A 21,609-nucleotide genomic window follows, 5' to 3' on the forward strand; every position below is an offset into this window, starting at 1 on the left:
GACAGAAGAAATGCACCTAGTTGGTGTCCATCTGAATAAGTTTATTCAGAAAGCAAATTTCTAACAGGATTAAGTCACCTCTGCAACAGACTGCAGACCTTCACTGTTCTTGTCTCCTTCACAGTACTAGAGTAGAACATCCAATAAATATTTATTCCATTTATAATAATGCTCTGTATTAAATCACAGCCCTGCCCCCTTAGTTATGATACACATTTACGAATAGCCTGAGCAGGTGTAAATGCTGCAAATGGCTTAGTCAATCTTCATGGAATACACAGCATTTTACAGAGATATGCTTGGACCAACTTGGATGCAGCAGAAAGGGATGGTCTCTTTTTTGCTGTTGGCAAACCCAAAAACTGATACCAGGTTCCTGTGTCAGCCCCTCTCCTGTGAGGTTGAGAGGAAGGTGGTATATGCTTCCTGAGGCACTAGCCCAGGCTCGTGTGTTTTGCTTGCACAGCTGTGCCAGTGAGGTCCCTTAAACCTTCCCTGCTGTCATCCTTAAAATGCCATTGCTGAAACTAACCCTCCTAAGAAGAGTCAGTTCTTGCCCAAAAGGCAAGTCTAGTCACAGGATCTCTACAGGCAGATCCCTTTAACACTTGCACACCCCAGGGATTGGCTCTGCTGTTGCTTGGGGGGATGCTCTCCTCCCACCACGTTTTGTTTTCTCCTTAGAATTAGTGCTACAGCTTCAGGCCAGTGCCAGGTGCCACCTCTAGTGCTGATGTGGGTGCCAGGAACATAAACAGGGGCCACAGGATCTTGGATTCCACCCATCTAATGCACTCCTTACCAAAACAGGAGAAGAGGAAATGTAAGTGATGGAGAACTAGAACCCCTAAAATCTAGAAATCCAAAACAAAGCATGTTTATTAAGTGGTTTCCTTTTACTTATTTCTCCCATTTTTTTAAATAAATAAAACCTTCAGACACATACAAGTGAAACACATCATCCTTCAAAGTGCAGTTACATTTCCATCCCGCTCCCAAGAATCACATAAAGCTTTGTCAAGTAACCAAAAAGACTCAAAAGGCAACCCTGGGTCCCTTCCCCTAGCACTGAGAGTAAATGGGGCTGTAGTGCTGCCCGGCTGGCCAGGAGCCTCTAGCTCTTGGCTGTTCAAGGCTACTGAGGCTGGTTTCAGATACAGTTGCAAGAGGCAGGCTGCAGAAGGAAGTGGGAAGTTTAAGATACATAGTATGAAACAAAAACAACCTGTTTAGAGTCCAAAGAGTTCGTTACCAGAATAAGTTAGTTGCTTTGGGAGCCCTGGAAGGAACTAGGCCGATTACAGTCATAAGTGATGGATCAGAACCGCTGCTTAGTCACTGCTGTGACACTGGCTGCTGGCAGCAGGGTCTGGGATAAGGGATTAAGTCATTTTGCCTGAAGTTACAGACTCCCCTTCTCCCTGGCCCAGGTGAAGCACCAGCTGCCTCCCAGGATCAGAGCGAGTCTGCCTGTATGCCAAGCACGCCAAGTAACAGAAGAAAGAGAAAGGGAGGATGAGGTCTGATGCTCAGATTCCATCTGTGCAATCCCTCTTTCCTGATGCCTGTAAAGTAGATAGCTGTTCTGACCAAGGGCACTGAGCAGAGGTATGGGCACGTACAAGTCAGTTAAGTCCTCTCCGGCTCATAGAAAATTGCTGTAAATAAGATTTAGTGCCACTTAAACTACCATGATTTTGACCTCATCGTTCTCAGCAGCACGGTAGAAGAAGGGAATGCAGGGGTTTTCCAGCAGCGAGCCCAGCCTCTCCTGAGGATTCTGGATTTCTCTGAGAAGCTGCATTATTTGCTTTGCTGTGGGGTCCTCTTGGCTTGGCTGAGCAGTTTTACTGTCAATAGGGGAGAAACTGGATTGATGAAGAACAGCAGCCTCTTGTTCTGCTTCGTCTGATAAATTCACTTCCCGTAACCCTGTAAGGAACACAGACAAGGCAGACAGGTAACTCTTCCCATCAGCACACAACACTGAGACCTCAGGTTATTCCACTGTACCGAACTTGTCCTGGCTGCAGCTTACCTTCTCCATCAGTAGCGTTCAGCTCAATGCGCCTCTCCACTGGAAGTACACTTTCGTTCGGGCTTGCTAACAGCTCTGAGTTTTGAGCAGCTGCTACGTACTTGCTGTACCATTCATTTCTTTCCCTGACGAGACGCATCACTAAATCCTGCAGTTCCAGTAGTTTCATCTGCACCAAAGTAAAGGAAAACCTATGAAACATGCACACACCTGTGGCCACCAGTGCTGCACTACACTTTGCAGTTCTGCCACTGTCACAAAATTAGCAACCTCAAAGTTAAAGCTAGCTGAAGAACAACATGTGAAGGTTTGGTCTGCACAAGTGCTCCCCACCAGGCCTGCCCTGCTTAGAGTAGTACTACAGAAAAGATTCCTTGCCTTCATCTCTTCCTTATCCTGAGCCAACCTGCTGATGTATTCCTCTTTCTCCTGGTGTCGCTGTTTGAGGATAGCCCTTTGACTCTGGTATAATGCAATGTACTCCCCTGGAATACAAGAGAAGTGTAAGGGGTGTTAGCATGACTTGGGTACAAGCCTTACATGAGCACAGAACTATGTGGTATAAGGATCCAGCAAATCCAGCCCTGGATTGGTGTTCTAGCCTAGTTAGGCAGCAGTAGGAGACCTGAGCTGCTCGGTAGTTGGAGGACTCCAGCTCCAAAAACTGTCAGGGACCTTCTACTCCCCAAGTAAGTATTGCATTGAGCAAGCTTTAGCACGTGCTGGTGTTGCCTAAACATACCAATGGTGTCTGTTTCCCCAGACAGCTGTATGCAGCGATGTTCTAATTCTTCTAGCCGTTCCTTGAGATCAGCTTTCTCACGCATCAGGTCTGTGAAACGGGACTGAACACAAAAATTGGTATCAATCGTCTGAACTGCTTCATGTACAGAGAATACCTGTGTTACAAAGATGACACCCTCCATTCAGCCTGAGCCTAGGGAACAAGTCCTGCTGCCTTTACAACTTGTCTCCAATTTGACGCTAGAAAGGAGCAGAGAAGAGAGAGCGAGCTAGAGAAGGTGTAAGAAAGCATCTCTGCATTTTGGGAAGCAGAAGGGCTGATAAAACAAAAGTGCCTTTTAACCTTCTCATTGCTGGGAGAGCGTAACTCTGGTCATACTCAGCTCCAAGGCTGAAGTTTCCTGCTTCACCCCAGCAGGGTAAAGATACTCAGTCTGTTTTTCAGCTATTTCTTTAGAAAAAGACCACCAGTGGGTGCTAGGCCCTTATACTCACAGTCTTTGGCGGGGTTGGGAGGGGAGTTACTGCTGCCAGCTTTCCTGTGCCGAGACAAGCAGTGATAAGCTTTTTAGGAAGTAGCTTATTATTATGGAACATCTGCTACTTATTCCCCTATGGTTTGTCTGTGTGTGCTGTAAGAGTCTGGCACTGGACTGAAGTCTAGCTGAGGGGTAGAGGGGCTGAAACATGACGAGATCCTTTGCTTACCTGTAGTTTCTCCATGGCAGTTTTCAAAGCCTCATGAACCTCCACTGGAACAGTATCCATACTGGAATCTGGAAGGGACATGTGGAATTTACCGTTCCGCCTTGGACACGGTGCACTCGCAAACCCCATAGATCTGCTTCCCAGGCACCAGCACTGCTGGCCGAGGCATGCCTCCATATTCACACTGTCCCCAAAATGCATCAAATTTTTACCTCCACTCAGCGTGATGTTATGTTGCTGCTCCTGCCTAAGAGCTACTATTTGCTGCAGGAGGCTTCTGCACTGCTGTTTCTGAGCAGCCAGCTGCTGCCTCATGTCTTCTCGCTCCTGCTCCACCTGGGACATGGCAGATGTCAAGAAAGCAACCTAAGAAGAATTGCAGATTATGCACATTAGCACTTCTCCTGTGCAAAGCACAATCGGTTGTGCATCTTGGGACAAAGAGAATAACGGTTTACCCCATTTTATTTATGGGTATGAAACCAAGGTACTAAGTGACTGTCCTGGAACTAAACCAGGAAGCAACTACTGCATCTTTTCTTATTCCCAAGTAGTATGAACATACAGGTTAAATACTAGCTCTCATTATCACAGTATTTTCCAGTTAAGACTGTACTTACAGAAAAATCTAGTAGATATTCAACACCATTTCCAAATTGCCTTCCAAACTAAAGAGAACACCATTATCATAATTCGAGAGCTACTGTGCCAGCTGAGTTGTCTTCATAATTAAAGCCACTGCCAGCCTGTCTTGCAAGGGTGCTGCAGGAAGGCTTAGTTTTTTGCTGCTGTGCACAAGGAACTGTTACACTTCCCTCAGTACTGCGCCTTGGCTGGTAGGGATCACAGCTGATAAACAGCCTACTCCATGTCCCCAGTGGAACCTCTCTGCAATTTCACCTGCCTCCTTTTCTAGGGTTTTGTTTAGAACTAAACCCAAAGTCTTTTCTACCCATTAAGACTCACCATTTCTTCATGGCTTTCGAACTTCTCTGGGATCACAAATGAAGATTTTTGGATTTCTTCTGACATCATTGCTTCACTTCCAACACTGTCTCCTGTAAAAGGAGAAATGTGAACAGAAAGGTAATACCCCAGAGAGCCCAGCTCTGCCTTCTCCCTGGAGACCACTGCGGCTACTCACCATCTAGTTGGTGCAAAATCCTGCCATCCAGGTCTGCTGCTAACTGGCTGATTTGGGCCTGCAGCTCTTTGTTCTCCTTAGCTACAGCTTCCAGACTTTCCTGAGAGAGAAGCAGAAGATCATTGAAACCTGTGCAAGCCAGACTACAAACAGTCGCTACATCTTCAGGGAGTAGCACCACACACACACAAGCAGCGCTTCCATTCCAGACAAGCATCATTCACCTGTATTGCACAGGATGCAATCACAGAACAGGCTAGGTTGGGAGGGACTGCGAAAGATCATCTGGTCCAACCTTTTCCATAATTAGTCCTTAATGTGTTAAGGACTTTTTCTCCTGTCTTTCCACTTGCCTCTTTTTACTGTTACCTTGGTCTGCTGCAGCTCTTTTAGGTGCATTTCCACTGTCACCTTCCCCTGAACCTCCTCGTGCTGCAGCCGATCCATAAGCTGCGTCTGAAGCAAGTACTGCTTGTGCAGTTCCTCCTTTTCAGCAGACAGCTGCTGGTATGCCACGGTGTACTGTTGTAGGTGGCTGTAGTACTGGTCCCGCTGCTCCTGCAGCCCCCGAGCCTCCTGTGTTTTCAGTTCCAGCTAACAAAGTAAGATCAAACCATCACATCAAACCATTTCTGCTAGAAAAGCTGATCCGTGTGACATGATCCAAACTGTCAACATTGCCCCAAAGCCACCAGCTAGGTGGCCACCATCTGCCCCCACATGCTGGTCCCCCACATCAGACAGCAGACGATGGGAGAAGGCTCCCAGCTTGATCATTACAATACCAATTTCCATCCTTCCATCAAAGTCTGGGAAGTTGCCAGCAGTTTTCATAAGCCACTCCATACCTGCCCTGCCATCCCACTGGCTATTGCTTACCGTCTCTTTGAGCTCCCCCAGGTTCTCCTGCAGCTGCCCAAGCTTCTTGGCCAGTTCTTTCTTTACGTGTTGCTCTGACTGTAGGGCACTTGTCACCTCCATGTTTTCATTTGTCTGCAAGACAAATACCACTATATAAGGAAACTGCCCCAACCACCATAAACATACACACTTAAGACATGTTCATTCCTGATACAAGAGGGTACCATTCCTAGTGTTATCCTGGGGTGTAACTAAAGGCCACATATTGACTGTTCAGGGCAGCAAATAACTTACAGAACAGTTCAGAAGATGGAAGAAGAGCAAGGGAAGAGCCAGGGGAATCAGTGTTGGGACAGTGCCAAGAGGAGGCCTGGCACATCACACAGCCTGTCAGCTCCAAAGCAGATGGGTGGCATGAATATCCCAAACAGAGCCACAGACATTCAAAAACAAGTTCAGAAAGGAGTAAAGAAAAATCAGCAGCTAGACCATGTGTCAGTTTGCCAGGGCCCCAAAGGGGAAGCTGTTACAGTGAAAGCAGCAAGCAAGAGTAAGGATTCAGCTCCAGGACAGAAAGAATGACAGCAGCAGGAGACAAAACTGCTGAGAACTTCTTCCTCATGGGCAACTACAGAGAACAGAAAATGGGTGTCTTCAAGGGTATAAGGAGGAATACTCAGGGGAAGAAACAGCCTGACTGCCAGGGGAGGAGAGGAAAGAAGAAACTGCTCTGGACAAAGATATTGGTTCATCTGCCAGAGCACCTGAGGGAATCAGGAATTACAGGGAACCTCTTGGCATGGCAATATGTATCACAGAAGATGGACCATCCATAACCTCAGAGGACAAGAGATGGGTAATGCTTCTGCCAGTCTTTTATATCTGTGCTACAAAAGGATTGCACCAGTGAGGGAAGCAGTGGGAAAAGATGCAAGAAAGAGACATACCAGTTTGACAAACCCGTTCTGCAGCTCAGCCAGCTGCTCCTTGAGATCCCGATTTTGGCTCAGTGCCCTGCTGATTGTGGCCTTGTCACTCTGCATGTCCTCCAGGATCTGCTGTCTGTCCACAGACTCCTCATTGTAGCGCTGCACAGCCTTCTCGAGCTCCAGCAGTCGCTCCTCCTGCTCCCGGTTGAGGTGGCTTAGCTGCTCGTTGTCCCGGACCTGGGCCTGGTACTGCCCATGCAGTTCCTCCTTCTCTTGCTGCAGCCTTTGGATCTCTTCCTGCAGACTCAGCTCAGCTGCTGTGGGCCCTGCTGGTGAGGAAGGCTCAATATCCATGGGCTTAACTGCTGAGAAAATAGAATCAAAAGCAGCTCAAAGGGCTAAATTGCTGTGTAATACACATTACTATTACATATACAAAGCATACCCCAACCTACAGGGCTCTGGGACCCAGAAGGTATCACCAGATGCAATACGCAATCCTTGCTGCAGGGCACTGAGAGGAACAAAGAAGCAAAATGACCCCAAAACCAAGCACAGCATCCTGCCATGTGCTGCTGCCTCCCTCACAGCCCTGACAAGAGCATCCTGCCTCCCCAGAATCCTGGGCCAGAGGCCGACAATACAGTCAGGCAGATACTAAAGACATAAAACAGTCTGCTGGTCAATTAGTTGAAGTAGTTCACTTGCTGTTTGGTAGGACGAAAGGTTTCTGTGGGTCACCAGGCTTTCAGCTGCCTTCAGAGCTTCAGAGCATCAGCCCTACTTGTATCTCACATGCAGAAGTTCCTGCACAGTGGGGACTGAGTTAACCAGCTGGCACTCTGAATCCCCACTCTGGAAGCCCTACCTGATTTACTCAACAGCTCTGTAACATTGGCTTCCAGCTCCCGAATTTGGGCCATATGCTTCTCCTTCTCCTCTGCCATTGTGTGGACCTGCAAGGCCACATAAGTAAAGTTAAAACAATGTTCGTGGTGCATTTACTACTGCCTGTGTTTGTCAAAAGCAGCTGTGATACTGCCCCTGATGTTACCTGCTCAGAGAGCTGCTGTACCCGCTGCTGCCAAATGCTCCGCTCCTCCTTCAGTTTCTCTACATACTGATCTCTTTCTGCCTGGAGCTGGTGAAGTGACTCTGAGAGCTGTTATAAAACAAAATAAAACACAAAGAAAATCGTACTGGCTAAATAAATTTGGTAGTGACTGCTTAAGGGATAAAGCTTGACGAGATCAGTATAAATGCAAAGCTCAGGCTGCGTTCTTCTGCCACACAAGTTTCTTTACAGATGTCAAGATTTGGATGATATTTCATACAACCTTTTACCTGAGCAATCTGGGTTTCCAGGCTCGCCTTCTCCTCCAGTGCCATCTGCATCTGCTGGTTTGCATCCAGACTCCCTGCCTGATTTGAGAACTGCCAATAGAAATCAAAATGATGTGGTAAAATGTTAATACTCAATTTCTGCATAGCCTTTCCCCTGATAGAAACCTGCCACATGATCCATGTTGTACCCTTCTATAGTTCCTTAAAGCGCTCCAATTCACAGTGAAGTTCAATGAAAACAGAAAGGGGATTAAAATCAAAAAACTTGTATTTTAGCCCCGTAAACCAGGCTGAACTGGGCAGCTCCTCCCTACCAATTTTTTTTTTTTTAATTAAGAAAATGCACTTTAATCAAATCATCTGACTCAGAAACTTTGTACATTTCCAGAGTGAGCATTACACAGCCAGATCAGATGGTATAAAAGCTTGTGATCTTAAAGGTTGTCGAACATGTCAGGAATTTAAAGCCCATGTCTGGAACATGTCAGTGGACTAAGTAGCAAGGCTGGTTCAGTTGAGACACAGTACTTTTCCCAGAAGAGTAACAGTTGGCTTTACTTCAAGGGCAACTTAAGGCACTGTCTGAAGAAAAAAGGAAGAAGAAAAAAGAAAAAAAGAGCGGTTTCTCCCTTCACAGGCTCACCTTAACAGCAAGCTTGCTCTCTGAGCCGCTAACAGCTGGCTTCATGCATTCTCTTTCTAACTGGCTTCTTCTCTTAACTTTCCCCAGCTGACCTTCAAGTGCCATTGTCCAATTCTCCACCTTCTGCTAGGGTGGCTACCAATGCCACCCCTACTCAACTGGTTTCTCAGTGAGACCACACAACTGAGTAACCACAATGCTGAATAGATGCACGCAGCAAAAGTCACCATACTTTCACACTTGGTATGTTCAGTCACCCTCTCATGTTGTATAACATTCTTTTAGCAGACCAACATCACAATGTCCTTCAATCTACTTCAACTCTTCAGAACATAGACTTCCTGTTCCTCAGAGGCCTCACTGGAAGCCTCTTACTAACAGGATGTCTTGATGGGATTTTGCACCTTCCTTTAAAAACAAGAGTTAAATCTCGCCCCCACTGTCAGAAGCAAAATCTTCCGCTGATCAGTGTGATCTTCCCCCAGAAGCATTATGGCTACCTGTTGAATCATCAGTTCAGCCATTTCCAGTTTCTTATGCAAATCCTCCATATCCAGCTTCATAGCTGAGTTCTGGGAAACCAGGGAGTGAACCTTCTCTGACAGCTCTGAATTCTGCTGCTTTACTTCCTCACTACTTTTGCTGAAACGAACAAAAAATGAAAGTGGCATCACTATATGTGCCATAGGTTTGCTTATGTCCATGTCATAAATTTACAATCCAGTTCTTCATAGCAGCAAGAATCACAGAAACATATCTAGTGACTTTTTTTTCCCCAAAAATTGATTGTCCAACCTCCCAAGTCACTACCTGTGGTCTGTGCCCCTTGTTATGTTTCATGGCTCTACTGAGAAGAGCAGTATTACTCTGCAGTAACAAGCAGGATGGACTTACCTTCGTTTGTACAGTTCCAGTTTCAGGTTGTCTCGCTCCTTCACTAGCTCTTTATTATGCTGGAGAAAAAGGCAATTACTGATTCATCTACAGACTTCAGCCAAACAAGCAAGATGTTAGAAAAAATACTTCATTTCACCTTTAGCAGATCAGCTGAAGTGGAAAAGGCCCTAAGTTTGGCAAAATCCTCAGGAGAGGTTTGCTTAGAACCTCCTGAATTTGCCAGAAGTAAGTTTGCTCAGTCTTTTCAAATGTGATGCTACTAACTGAACCAGAGGTTATTTCTGCAAACTTCTGGATTAATATCAATACTGAAGTGTCTGTTTGATGGAGCACCTCCTGGGATGAGGTCTCAGTGAGGCTTCTATTGTGTGGAGCTGGCAAGGCTAATGAAGTAAGGTGCCAGATCTGAAGGCAGCAACTGGACCATATAATTAGTGGTCACACAAACCTGAATGAAGTTTGCCTTGATCACAGAGAATACAGGGCTTTACAAGGTTAATCAACAATTAATAAGGTTAATTTCTGCCTCCTCTCTAAGCAGGGACTACAGACTTTGCAGTAGTGATGAGCAACTAGCCAAAGGCAGAGCTGCTGGTAAAGCATAAACGGAGGTGTGACTTACCTTCTCTGACTGTTTTTGCTGCATAGAGATGGAGGACAGAGTACGTTCTAGCTCTGATACCCTCTGGCGAGATGAATGCAAGCGAGCAGCAAGGTTTTCAGCTTCTCCTGAACAAGTCAGAGCAGAGTCAGTTGAGACTAGACCACAAAGAGCTTTTTGGAACTGGCTGAACAGCACTTTCTACTTTGTCAACAAGCTGTTAAGGCAGCATAGAGCTTTGTAAATTAGTAGACCTGGTTCCACTCCTGGCTCTACAGGTGAATCACTAGCAACTCTGGGCAGTAAAGCCTCTGTAAGTACCTTCCTCACTTTTAGAGGGGGATGATGAAACTTCCTTTGCAGAACAATAGACAATACGTTATTTGGGTTTGGGGGCTTTTTTCCCTAATAGAATAAATTGCTTAAATTTAGTTGAGAATGACAGGCTCGGGTAAAACCTACATTAACATGATAGCTGTGTGGGAGGGAGGGCAGAGAAAAGGGAACAAATTTTTAAAAGAATCAGAAGAAAGTCAGAAAGGAACAGTCTGGGGTAGTCACCAGGCCCAACAGGGCTGACAAGGCTTTAGTGATGCACAAAAGAACCTCAACTGCCATGGGATCAACATGCTCCCATTTGGGGGCAGCAATGATGACAGAAGCAGTGACAGTGCCAAGTATTGCTCATTAAGGAGTCCGTGAGCGTTGTGAGCTGGCCGCCAGCAGCTATCATGTCTGTGACTTGAAATCCACAGTTTAACCGACAGCTTGAGCTGGACCACTCGCAGTCACTTACCTGTTTTCTGCCGGGCAGCTTGCTGAGTATGTCCAAGGGCTGTCTGCAACTCGGACTTCTCAGAAACTAGAATTCCAATAGTCTGGATATGAACCTTTGGGAAAGGAAAATCAGCACAGTGCGAAACTTCTTTGCTTGTAATTTCAACATCACTGTTGCCACAAAAGGTAAAGAGCTCTCACAGTTAAGTAGTCTGGCAAACCAACTCCCAGTTTTCCTGAAGAAATGCACTCATGGCTTCCAGGATAAAACTGAGTAGTCCGTAATCCAGAAAACAGCAGAAGCCAGGTGATATTACCGTAATGGAGGCTCTGCCTTACCTGTAGCTGTTCCCTCAGTGCTGCTTGCTCTTTAGAAAATTTCTGTTCAAACTCCTTCTTTTCCTATATAAACAAATGATGCCTATTCAGCGCAAAAATGTAAATAGTCAACCCTTGTTGGTTTATGTCAGACTAGAAAGCAGTGATTCATTGGTAGTACTTCCAGCATCTAAATGGTACCACTATTTTTGAAGACATACTTCAGTCTTCCATTATTTGAACTACTTCATTATTTATCCATCCTAGAAGAGCGCAGTCACTGCTAGCATAAACATGGCAATGCTTGGAATGCAAGCTACTGGCAAGGACTTGAACTGTAATCTCCTGTCTCCACTGTACTCTTCCAGTACTCAAGGGTTTAAATAGCTTCTGTCAAAATAAGAATGCTACCTGCCAGGCCTAACGCATGAAGTCAAATTATTCAACCTTATGCTGCAAATGAAACTGTATCTAACTTAAGACAAGATCACACAGGCCTGTGCCAAGGTCCACTATGCTTTTTACTCCACAAAGAGAAAGAGACACCTATTTCTATATCTATCCAAAAATAGGACACACTTTACCTTCTCCAGCTGATTCACTGCTTCTTGGTTCTGCTGTTTCTGTGGAAGAAAATTGATGTGCAAGTATTAAGAGAAAATAACCTCAAACTGCTGAAACACATCTTCACTTTAATGAAGTAGGATATGTGCTCGATTAACACAAATGGAATTTCCATTATCCTTTCTGTAGAAGACTAGGAAGTTCAGCTTAGCTATTAAAAATAATACATTTGGGGCTCCCTTCACTAATATACTTTATACACTAGATATGTTTTTCATTGCTCAGGTCATTACCACAGTTCTCAAATACCATTGTTGAAACCCCTGTATGTTTATATCTGACCATCCACCAACTTCAGTTAAATTTGTATCCCACATCTATGAAATTAATTGTAGCAATCTTGGTGTATTAGGATAATCACCAAAAATGCTTTAAAAAAAAACAACACAAGACACACCCCCAAAAACGAAACAAAACCCACATTCATTTCCTTTAACTGAGACCGTAGACCTTTCTCCCACTTAACGACTGGCATTTAAGTCATGCAGAGCCGCACTTACATTTGCAGGCTTCTGCAAAAGGTGGTATGAGAAAGAGCTGACGCCAAATGCAAAGAAAAGGGATAATTCTGTCCTAGCCAATTTCAACCTTATGGGTGAAGTGTCGCTTCCAACTTGAGATATTCTATGATTCTAAGTATTTGGAGATTTGTTGACTGTACATAATGCATCTTTAGATATGGGGTGAAGGAGACAAAAGTGGCAGCTGCCTACCCAGGCTGCCACACAAACCGCGCTCCTGTGTTTGCCGTTTGCTGCTGTTGTCCCCCTGGCAGTTTTCTCACAGATGCCTCATAAGTAACTACATAATTAGTACTTTTTCCTCTTCCAAAGAGTGGACATTGGCCAACCTGTTTCTTTACTACTACTGTTTCAACGCATTTTGAAACATGACCACAGATGAAAGAGTGATGAGTTAGAGGTTTTGATTCTAGCAATGCCAGCGCACAACATAACCAGGAAAAGCAAAGGCCCTACATAGTTCCAGGCAAACAACGAGAATGCTGGGCGGGCAGTGCGCTATACCAGGTACCTCTGCAGCCCAGCTAAAAGACTAAAAGAAACAGAATGGAACAAAAATAACCCAGACCAAAAGTAAAACAACAGAGGGGTCACGGGGTACACTGGGAAATGCTGAACTTCGGGAAAAGTAGTTGGAGAGAGGAACAAAATGGGGAAAAGTATTTCACACAAGAAAGGCTCTTTTCAGACTGAAACAAGTCCACTTCGCTGTATTTCTTGCAGTGTTAAAGCCCAAGGCTGAAAAGCAGCAGCGGGAATCCATGCAGGCCACAGGACAAAGCAGTTCATTCACCATGCTAAGAGAAGCTGAGGATATGATCAGAAACCAGCCCCTGGCTCTCTCTTAGACCTATTGCTCCCACTCTGCTGATATATTTAGAACAGCATCACCACCTGCAGAAACAGGTTTTCACACTGCTGCCAGCACCAGAATTCTGTATTTCAGGGATTCGGACCAGGAAATAGCTATTTTATCAGGATGTTTATCATCCAGGGAAAGCATGATAAGATCAACAGAGCATGCTTAAATGGAAACAACAAAACTCCGTTTCTTGTTCCTCCAATGAGCCAACACATTCACAAGTGGCCTCAGACTTTGATCCTCTTAACAGGTTTTCCATACAGCCCATTTTGTTCCTTACGAAGTGCTGGGTAAGCAGCCTTCCTTGTGGCACTATGAGAGAACCCATAACCTTGCAGACACCCAGAGAGCGTGGAGGAGCAGCAAAGACAATGTCAGATTGGTTGGTTGGATTGTTTCTTACCAATTCCTCTATCTTTGTAACGAGCTGTTTGTTAGTTAGATTGCTGGAATCCAGGGCTACTGCCAGCTCCTGGTAACGTGTCTGATGGGCACATGCAGAGAGGAGAAAAAGGAAGGAGCAGAAGAGGAGGAGGGGAGGAAAAAAGCAATAATTAAAAAGGACAGAAAAATAAATCATTATCACAGTTTGATATAATCAGATTCTCCAAACAAAACAAAATCTACGGTTTCAACAAAAGCAGCTGGGAAGTCAATATATCTTATTCATTTCTGCTGAGGCTTCCTTTTGACATAAAAGTGAATCAGAAATAAGAACTGCAGTTGTATGGAGGCCAGATTATCCCCAGTCCCCAAACCGGGAACCCCTCTGATACCTGCCTCCTACTGTTGACCATAGCTACCTGATTACAGCACAAGACAGCAATGTATGTGAACTGTGCCTTCAGTTAGGCCTCATTAATACTGCTGTAAGCACAGAGTCCCAGTAAGTGATCAACAGTAGCAAATAAGAATTAAAAATTATAGACCGCGAACAACTTACTTCCATTTCCTTAATATTTGTGGAAGAAACAGCACTTTCCCCATTCACATATGACGTAGACTAGAAAGTAAACCAGGCAAGTCAGTCAGTTTTATTCCCCAAGGCACCAAATCACTGTACAGAAAGAACCAACTATCATCATAATACTTCTTATAGCACCTTTCACTTCAAAGTACCACAGACAGGGACACAAAACATACTTTTCTGACTAAGGATAGATGCAGACTCCCCCTGTGACAAGCTGATGTGAATTATGCAGACTGACCTCAGATTCCTTTCCACTAAATCAAGAATATATCTCTCCATGAATACATGCTGTTCATTCATCCCACTCTGCTTTTCTTCCTACTGCTGAAATTTTACATTCCTAAACCAGGAGGTTTTGCTTCTCAATGCTTAAATACCTTATTGTTTAGTAGGATGTCTACAGACACCTCTGAGATTGAAGGATGTTTTCTTGAGCTGACTGCTTAAAGCTCCACATCAAACATCAAGAGAATTAACAGGACAAATGTATCAAAATGAAGCTGTACCTGAGAAACCAGGCCATTGAGTTGTTCAGACAACTGGCGGAGACTTTCTGTTGACGACAAAGACCTGGGAACAACAAAAGACCTTGCAATGCAAATTTCTCCCAGAGAACTGCCCCAATCAGCACTGGGGAGGAATAAAACCTTAATTTGTCAGGCACTTTGGGATCCTGTTGCAAAGCTGTTTGATAAACACACACAGACTCTCACCTGTTCTCATCCAAAGCATTTTTATTATCCTCAACTTCATGCATCTGTGGATTGAAACACAAAAATTTACAAGCCTGTAAAAGAAGATGGGAGTCACATTTGTGAATATGTCAATAAGACTTGATTACATCTGGGCTCGGGTTCCACAGTACCTGTAATTACTGCTTCCCAAAGAAAGATGAACTTAAACCACCAACTCAGTCCTGGCTTACACATAACTTCTGAGTGGTGTGAGCCTGGATTTCTTAGAATGGAGAAGGAGAAGCTTAAGTGTCGCAGGCTTTATGTTTGCTGTTACTATTTATCAGTGCAATCAACACTTTGCTTTGCTGGGGAAAACTTCAATTGAATCTTTAAGTAGTGAAAGGAAATGCAGATTGATCGTACTGGAGACCTTCTGCCTTTTAAGAGCACTTTCTGCCAATGAAATAGAGAAGAAGGGGAAGCAAAATAGCAGCTTTGGGAGTCACAGGGGCATGTACACGCTAGTACTCTCTCTGCTCTCACAGACAGATGACAACTACTAGGTGGAGAGTGGAGAACGTAGTATTTTTAACAGGAGAAAATCTGAACTAGTCATATTTATGAAGATCATCTTTCTCAGTAAAAATGTGGTATCACTAGCAAATATTCAATGGTTCAATGGCAATATTCATGATGAGTCACAAACCTGTGTCAGCTGCATGCTCCCAGGAGCAGGCAGAACAGAACCACAACTAGGTAGATTGTTGCTGTTAGATAGCACAGGGACATCGGTAGCAAGCTGTTCAGCATTACGAGTGGCAACATCACTGTCAAAGTATGCCTGTCACAAAACATATCACAGGAATTACAGCCTTCATGCAAAACAAAAACACATTAACACATCACCTTGTGATCTGCCTCTGAAAACTAGGCAGATGTGAGCAATCAATCATTTAGAAACACATGGAAGGGAATCTGTGTTCTCCCCAGAGCAAACAGGTGACTGCATCAGCCCACGAACAAACACTGTCCCAGACCGAAGAACCGATGTCCCATAATCGAGCTCGCATCTTTAACATGGGGCAATAACGTCACCCAACTCTAAGTTCACACACTAGATTTACTGCAAAGGGGCGTCCAAAAAGCAAGCGAGGGCAAAGCCAGATGGCAGTCACTCTGCTTTGAAAAGCCCTACCTTCAAGATGTGTCTGGGGAAAACACGGATCACTCTATGCAAATTAGGATGGAAAAGAACAGGTTAGTGACTACCTGAAAACCGGGTTAGTCAAACTCTAACTCCCTGTCTAAAACTCAGTTAAGTTTGTGGCATGCCATGGACCACATGTTTAGAAACAGGACATTTATGAACAGGCCAAAGTCGGCGTGGCTGGGAGCAGGTGCCTGTGGCCCTGATGGAGCTATGAAACCCATGACTAGAAGAATCTGAATAGAAAAGAGAAGGGCCAAAAAACTATTTCTGGACAGCGATGCAAGTTCTCATCCAGCCTTCATGGGAGGATGGATAGCATCTGATGGACACCTCTACCAAGCCACAGCCAGCTGGACAATTTCCTCTATCTCGTACACATCAGAGATCCGTTAAGGCCCAGAGTGGCGTTCTGGTGTTCTATGGCAATTTGTTTTATTTCATCACCCAGCTCCGGTAAGTCACCATTTAACAACACTACAAAGCAAATGAGATTATCTGTCAACATTCAACCCCACCAATATATTGCAGCTCTCTGCTATTCTATCTGAAAGAGCTCCCTCTTACTTCAGTCACTTCCTCCTTGGCACTTCACAGGAAACAAGAAATTGCTCTCTTGGCATTCCCTATTTACCTGCTCAGCACTTCATTCATGAATCAAGCAGCAAGAATACAGTAACAGTGAAGACAGACTTAATGAAAGCAATAAGCTGGAAGACTGCAGAGGGAAACAAACAGAATTTTCTCATTTTCTTTTTAGCAGGACAGAAACCTGTGCTCTTAAGGAGCAATATATGTTAGGTCCTTATAGGAAGGTCAGGAATTCCCTTCCTTCCTCCAGCTACAGGGTACTTCACCTTTATTGGTTCAGACACACATCAATACAGAACATCAGACGCACAGAAGGAACACTTCCCCCAGTACATCTCAAAAATGTTTCCTTAATTTTTTCTGATCAAGACATTTTTTGTGCTTAATGCTTCAAGATGCAAAATCCAGTAACATGCCTTAACCACAAGAACTCCTTCCTTCTTCCTCCACTACAAGCAGTGTTGAAATAATTTTTTTTTTAAATTAAAAAAAACAACCAAAAAACCTATTTGAACAGCTGAATTTGTTGGAAACAGAATGAGTTAGGAGCAAAATGCTTATTTGGAAATCATGCATTATGAGGTCCTAATAATGTAGAATAAAAAGTTAGTAATTCTGCTCAGCTTAGCATTTAGTAGAATCCATTTGCTTCAGCACAAAGGCTCCTATTTTGTTGGGTTTTCTGTGTTTCACAGCCAAAAAAGCTGAAGTGGGTGAGATGGGAGGGGTCTGCCTCACATTAAGACACCAAGGGCAGCAGTAGCTCAGATGCTAACGATCAGGTTTTCTGCCCTATTTGCCATCAAGTGAGTTTCTGAACAGCATCTTCCCGACTTCGGATTTTTACAAGACGGCAGCTGGAAAGCGAAATCTTTCTTTCATTATACACTGCAATTAAAGATTAGTTTTCAAGTTATTCCTAAAACCTCAGACAGAATGACCCACCAATTCCATAACAGCCAATCAGATCAAAACATATCTCTCCCTGCTAAGGAAGCAGAGAAAAAAAATTTGGGAAAACAAGAATGAATAGAAGTAATACATTCTCCATTTTCAGAACAAGACTAAAACAGTAGACACGGGTAGGTCTTCACTGCAAGACCAAATGTCATCTCAGCAACAGCTGATGACAGACCACCCATCTTAATCTCACCCTCCAAAGTGAAACACATCTCTTTCTCTGAGATCTAATTTATACTGAGCTTACAAGTATTAAGTGAAAACAGTCCCCATGACAAGGGTGAAACGTCAATCAAAACATGCTTTCTGACTCTGGACAGGCACATCCAGCACCCACAAAGCCTGCAGTAAGTCTTCGTGTCACCCAAGTTCTACCTCTACCGATACACAGCCTACACATACAAGGTCAAGTTGGAGGAACTTTCTGCTGCTCACTCTGTGTGTTGGACAGAACAACTGCTGTACTATCACAAAAAATAAAAAGGAGAAAAGGAATACAAAGGCAATTCAGAGTGAATGCCATCCCGTCTTGCAGGTTTCGCTGCATCTCTCTAGTACCCCTGGTGATGACTATAGTTACATTTATTGCTGGACACACATGGATATGCAGTAAATACAATAATGAGTTACTTTATGACAACTAGAGTGAAACAACAGTAGGGAAGTAAGCTATCAAAATTATGCAAGTGAAAAATAAAAGCAGAGCTTTGGTACAATAAAACTGTACCAAAGAGAATTCTGGACAATGTAAAAAATTTCACTTCCTTGAGTTTCTATCACAATTTGAGCCTTATTTAAATAAACTGACTGAAATAAATTTTTTTAAAAGGCTGTTTGTTTTCGTTTACTCCTGAACACATTTCTGTTGCTCACTGGCATACTTCCTGCCCTTTCCTCTTCAGAAGATTGGGAATATGAAGACGCTAAAGCCTGTAAATGCTTGACTTGAAGTTTCTGACTTCCTGCCCAAACATATTTAAACCCATGGTACTTGCCAGACTGTACATCACCTGTGCAAGTTTCATCACCTGTCATAAAATAGGTTGACTGGAATAACTAGATGGCTTACTCAGGGCAGCTGCTTGCCTGGAGATGAGCAGAAGCATGCCCTTCAGAGATGAGGCTCTAGGAAATACAGCAATAATGTGCAGGATGGGAGAAGGACTAAGAGAACACTATCTCTTCCTAGTGCAGTTTTCTCCTCAGTGGTTGTTAGTTTATTGCCTCACCCCAAATTCCTGGTTCTCCTCAAAGCTCAGCTGTCTTGAGGAAGAGTTTTTGACAAGGTTCACTCTTTCACATGTTAAGTTTGACACAAACCAGAAGGAAACAAGCACTTACGAGCAATGGAAACACATGGTAACAAATAGCTTCATGTTAATAAAAACAGCAACAAAACTCAAGCAACTGACAATGGTCATGTCAGCACACGGCTGCATCCGGAAAACCGAGGTCAGTGTAAACAGAACCCGAAGCATGCAGTAGGGAGAACAAGTCACTGCAAGGGACACAAGCACTGCCTCACCTTCCTCTTGTCCAATGAGGGTATGGCTACCCCATTGGAGCGGTTAAGGTCTGACACCAGCACCTTCAGAATGTTCTGAATCTAAAGGAGGCGAAAGAGAAGGGGAAAGAGAAACAGCTCAGAAGAGGACAGAGAGAAAACGTCAATCAAAGGCAGCCAAAGAAACCAGCATCCTCCAGCTCATTAGGAGCATGCACCTCAAAAGAGCAGCTCTGGACACACCCAGGGTTGTGTGACAGCACTGTATGATCAGACACCGCTTCCGCACATACCCTGACTCCAGCGTGCACCTTCCAGTAGAGGTAATGGCTAATTACTGTAGCACACACTGTGCTCGGCTAACACAGCATCTACGCCATTCACACATTACACCGGCATAACCCTTTCCTGGCTCTAGTCATGGTGTTTGGGAAACGAAAGAACAAGGAGACAGCAAATGGTTTGGGAGAAAGAATGAGACACTCACATTCTCTGGAGACTGTCGGTCATCATTGGTGGGAGTCTCGGGTCTACTGTCTTCTTTAGTTTTTCGTTTTTTCTTGGTTCCTGCAGTTGCTCCAGGGCTATTCTTCTGCTGATATTCTTTCAGCTGTGAAAAAAGCAGAATAATGTGAAGTCCAAATAGAATATGCCTTCCATGAGCATAACGTCAAAAAAGAAAAAAAACAAACCAAACCCCACCGGGTAGAAAGACAGAGCAAGCATAAGGACAAGAGAAATGCCCTTCAAAGAGTTTGACCCTGGGGGCGGGGAGTCAAAACAAGTCAAGAGAAGCCTAAACTAAAAACTAGTGCGATGGGTTTATGACAAGAGGCTCAGAGTCATGGATGTTCAACTTCTGTATATAGCTAATCATGTTTCTGGGAAAGAATTTGGTAATCCATGCCGCAACTAAAAGGAGATTAAAATAAATGTATTTGGGGTTTTTTTAGGGTTATAACCAAGAGCAATAAGGAAAAATTAATGAAGGACAATTAACCCTGAATGCAAAGTGAAAAAGCAGTGCCTGGTAGTAAGATCTTACACTTTGTGAAAGATTTTAAGAAAGCAAATAACAAACCCCACAGATAACACGTTAATACAGATACTGTAATAACTGAGAAGCAATCTGCAACTGATTTTTAAATCATATCCATTTTGTCCAGGAAAAGCTGGTCTGATAAGCTCTAACTTGAATCCTGCCAGGTCCTCCAGCATTTTTCTGTATGTTATTGAACACCTAAGCCCCCAAACCAAGTGAGTCCTGGGCTGTTGATGCCAATTACCCACTTCCACCCCAGACGGGAGACCCCCATCCCTCACCGTACCGGGCAGGCAGGGCAGGGCTGCGGTGCTTCGCAGTCAGGGTGGGGAGAAAAATAAGTAAAAAGAAGGATCTCATTATTCGCAGGATTTCAAAATGGAAGCCTGAACTGCTCCAGGACACTTTCCCGTTCCTATGACTTTGACACAGAGACGCATCCCGCCGGGACGGACGGGCCCGAGCCGCCCCGCGGGAAAAAATAAGGGGGAAAAATTTAGAAAATAATAAAAATAAAGGGGGCGGGGGGAAGGGAAACCACCAAAGCAAGGCAGGCAGACCGCGCAGCACCGCAGCAGCCCAGGCCCAGCCGCTCCCCGGCCGCCTCCCCCGGGCCGGGGTCGGCCGCCAGCCGGGGAGGCCCGGCCGCAGCACCGGACGCCCAGGGACTCCCGGCGGCCTCACCACGGCCCGGCCCGGCCCGGCCCCGTGCGAGCGAGCGGGCGGGCGGCGGCGGATGGGCCTGGCCCGCGCCCCTCGGCGGGATCCGGCCCGCCCGGGGCCCCCGGAGCCCGGCTGCCGCCTGCCCGGCCAGTCGCATCCCCCGCCGGCCCCTCACCTTCTTCTTGGCCGCCGCCAGCCTGCTCTGCCTGCTGCCGTCCGCCATGTCCGCCCCGCGCCCGGGCCACGTCAGCCGCGGCGGAGGCGGCCGCCAGGCTCCGCCCCGGCCCGGCCTGCGCTGCCGCCGGGGCCGCCCGGCCCCTCGGTGGGATCAGCGCCCGCTGTTCTCCGCTCCGCGCAGCTCCGTTCCGAGGCCGCCCCGCTCCCCCCGGGTGTGACACCCAGCGCTGCCCCGCTCCCCCCGGGTGTGACACCCAGCGCTGCCCCGCTCCCCGTGTGTGACACCCAGCGCTGCCCCGCTCCCCGTGTGTGACACCCAGCGCTGCCCCGCTCCCCCCGTGTGTGACACCCAGCGCTGCCCCGCTCCCCGTGTGTGACACCCAGCGCTGCCCCGCTCCCCCCGTGTGTGACACCCAGCGCTGCCCCGCTCCCCCCGTGTGTGACACCCAGCGCTGCCCCGCTCCCCCCGTGTGTGACACCCAGCGCTGCCCCGCTCCCCCCGTGTGTGACACCCAGCGCTGCCCCGCTCCCCCCGTGTGTGACACCCAGCGCTGCCCCGCTCCCCCCGTGTGTGACACCCAGCGCTGCCCCGCTCCCCCCGTGTGTGACACCCAGCGCTGCCCCTCTCCCCCCGTGTGTGACACCCAGCGCTGCCCCGCTCCCCGTGTGTGACACCCAGCGCTGCCCCGCTCCCCCCGTGTGTGACACCCAGCGCTGCCCCGCTCCCCGTGTGTGACACCCAGCGCTGCCCCGCTCCCCCCGTGTGTGACACCCAGCGCTGCCCCGCTCCCCGTGTGTGACACCCAG

General features: G+C 46.0%; 1 protein-coding gene across 7 annotated transcripts; it reads right to left on the minus strand.

Annotated features, from left to right (window-relative positions):
• Positions 1–853: 853 nt before the first annotated feature.
• On the minus strand, positions 854–20,990 carry GOLGA2 (golgin A2). 7 transcript variants are annotated; one of them, XM_064468870.1, is made up of 28 exons: positions 20,801–20,990; positions 19,408–19,530; positions 18,942–19,022; positions 15,365–15,499; positions 14,695–14,738; positions 14,488–14,551; positions 13,955–14,014; positions 13,415–13,495; positions 11,589–11,627; positions 11,026–11,088; positions 10,706–10,799; positions 9,931–10,037; positions 9,306–9,364; positions 8,912–9,053; positions 7,769–7,858; positions 7,479–7,586; positions 7,293–7,380; positions 6,443–6,786; positions 5,514–5,627; positions 5,004–5,228; positions 4,635–4,734; positions 4,457–4,548; positions 3,703–3,856; positions 3,491–3,558; positions 2,781–2,883; positions 2,417–2,523; positions 2,039–2,207; positions 854–1,932 (listed from the first exon to the last, which is right to left on the minus strand). In XM_064468870.1, exons 1-28 carry the CDS (start codon positions 20,846–20,848, stop codon positions 1,682–1,684), a joined length of 3,153 nt encoding a protein of 1,050 aa, XP_064324940.1. In that variant the 5' UTR covers positions 20,849–20,990; the 3' UTR covers positions 854–1,681. The 7 variants fall into 7 exon arrangements, with proteins under 7 accessions (XP_064324940.1, XP_064324939.1, XP_064324945.1 ...); XM_064468869.1 differs by having other exon boundaries at positions 6,443–6,789; positions 20,801–20,989; XM_064468875.1 differs by lacking the exon at positions 13,415–13,495.
• Positions 20,991–21,609: the final 619 nt, after the last annotated feature.

Source organism: Phalacrocorax carbo, chromosome 18 (assembly GCF_963921805.1).
Source record: "Phalacrocorax carbo chromosome 18, bPhaCar2.1, whole genome shotgun sequence".
Classification (NCBI taxonomy): domain Eukaryota; kingdom Metazoa; phylum Chordata; class Aves; order Suliformes; family Phalacrocoracidae; genus Phalacrocorax; species Phalacrocorax carbo.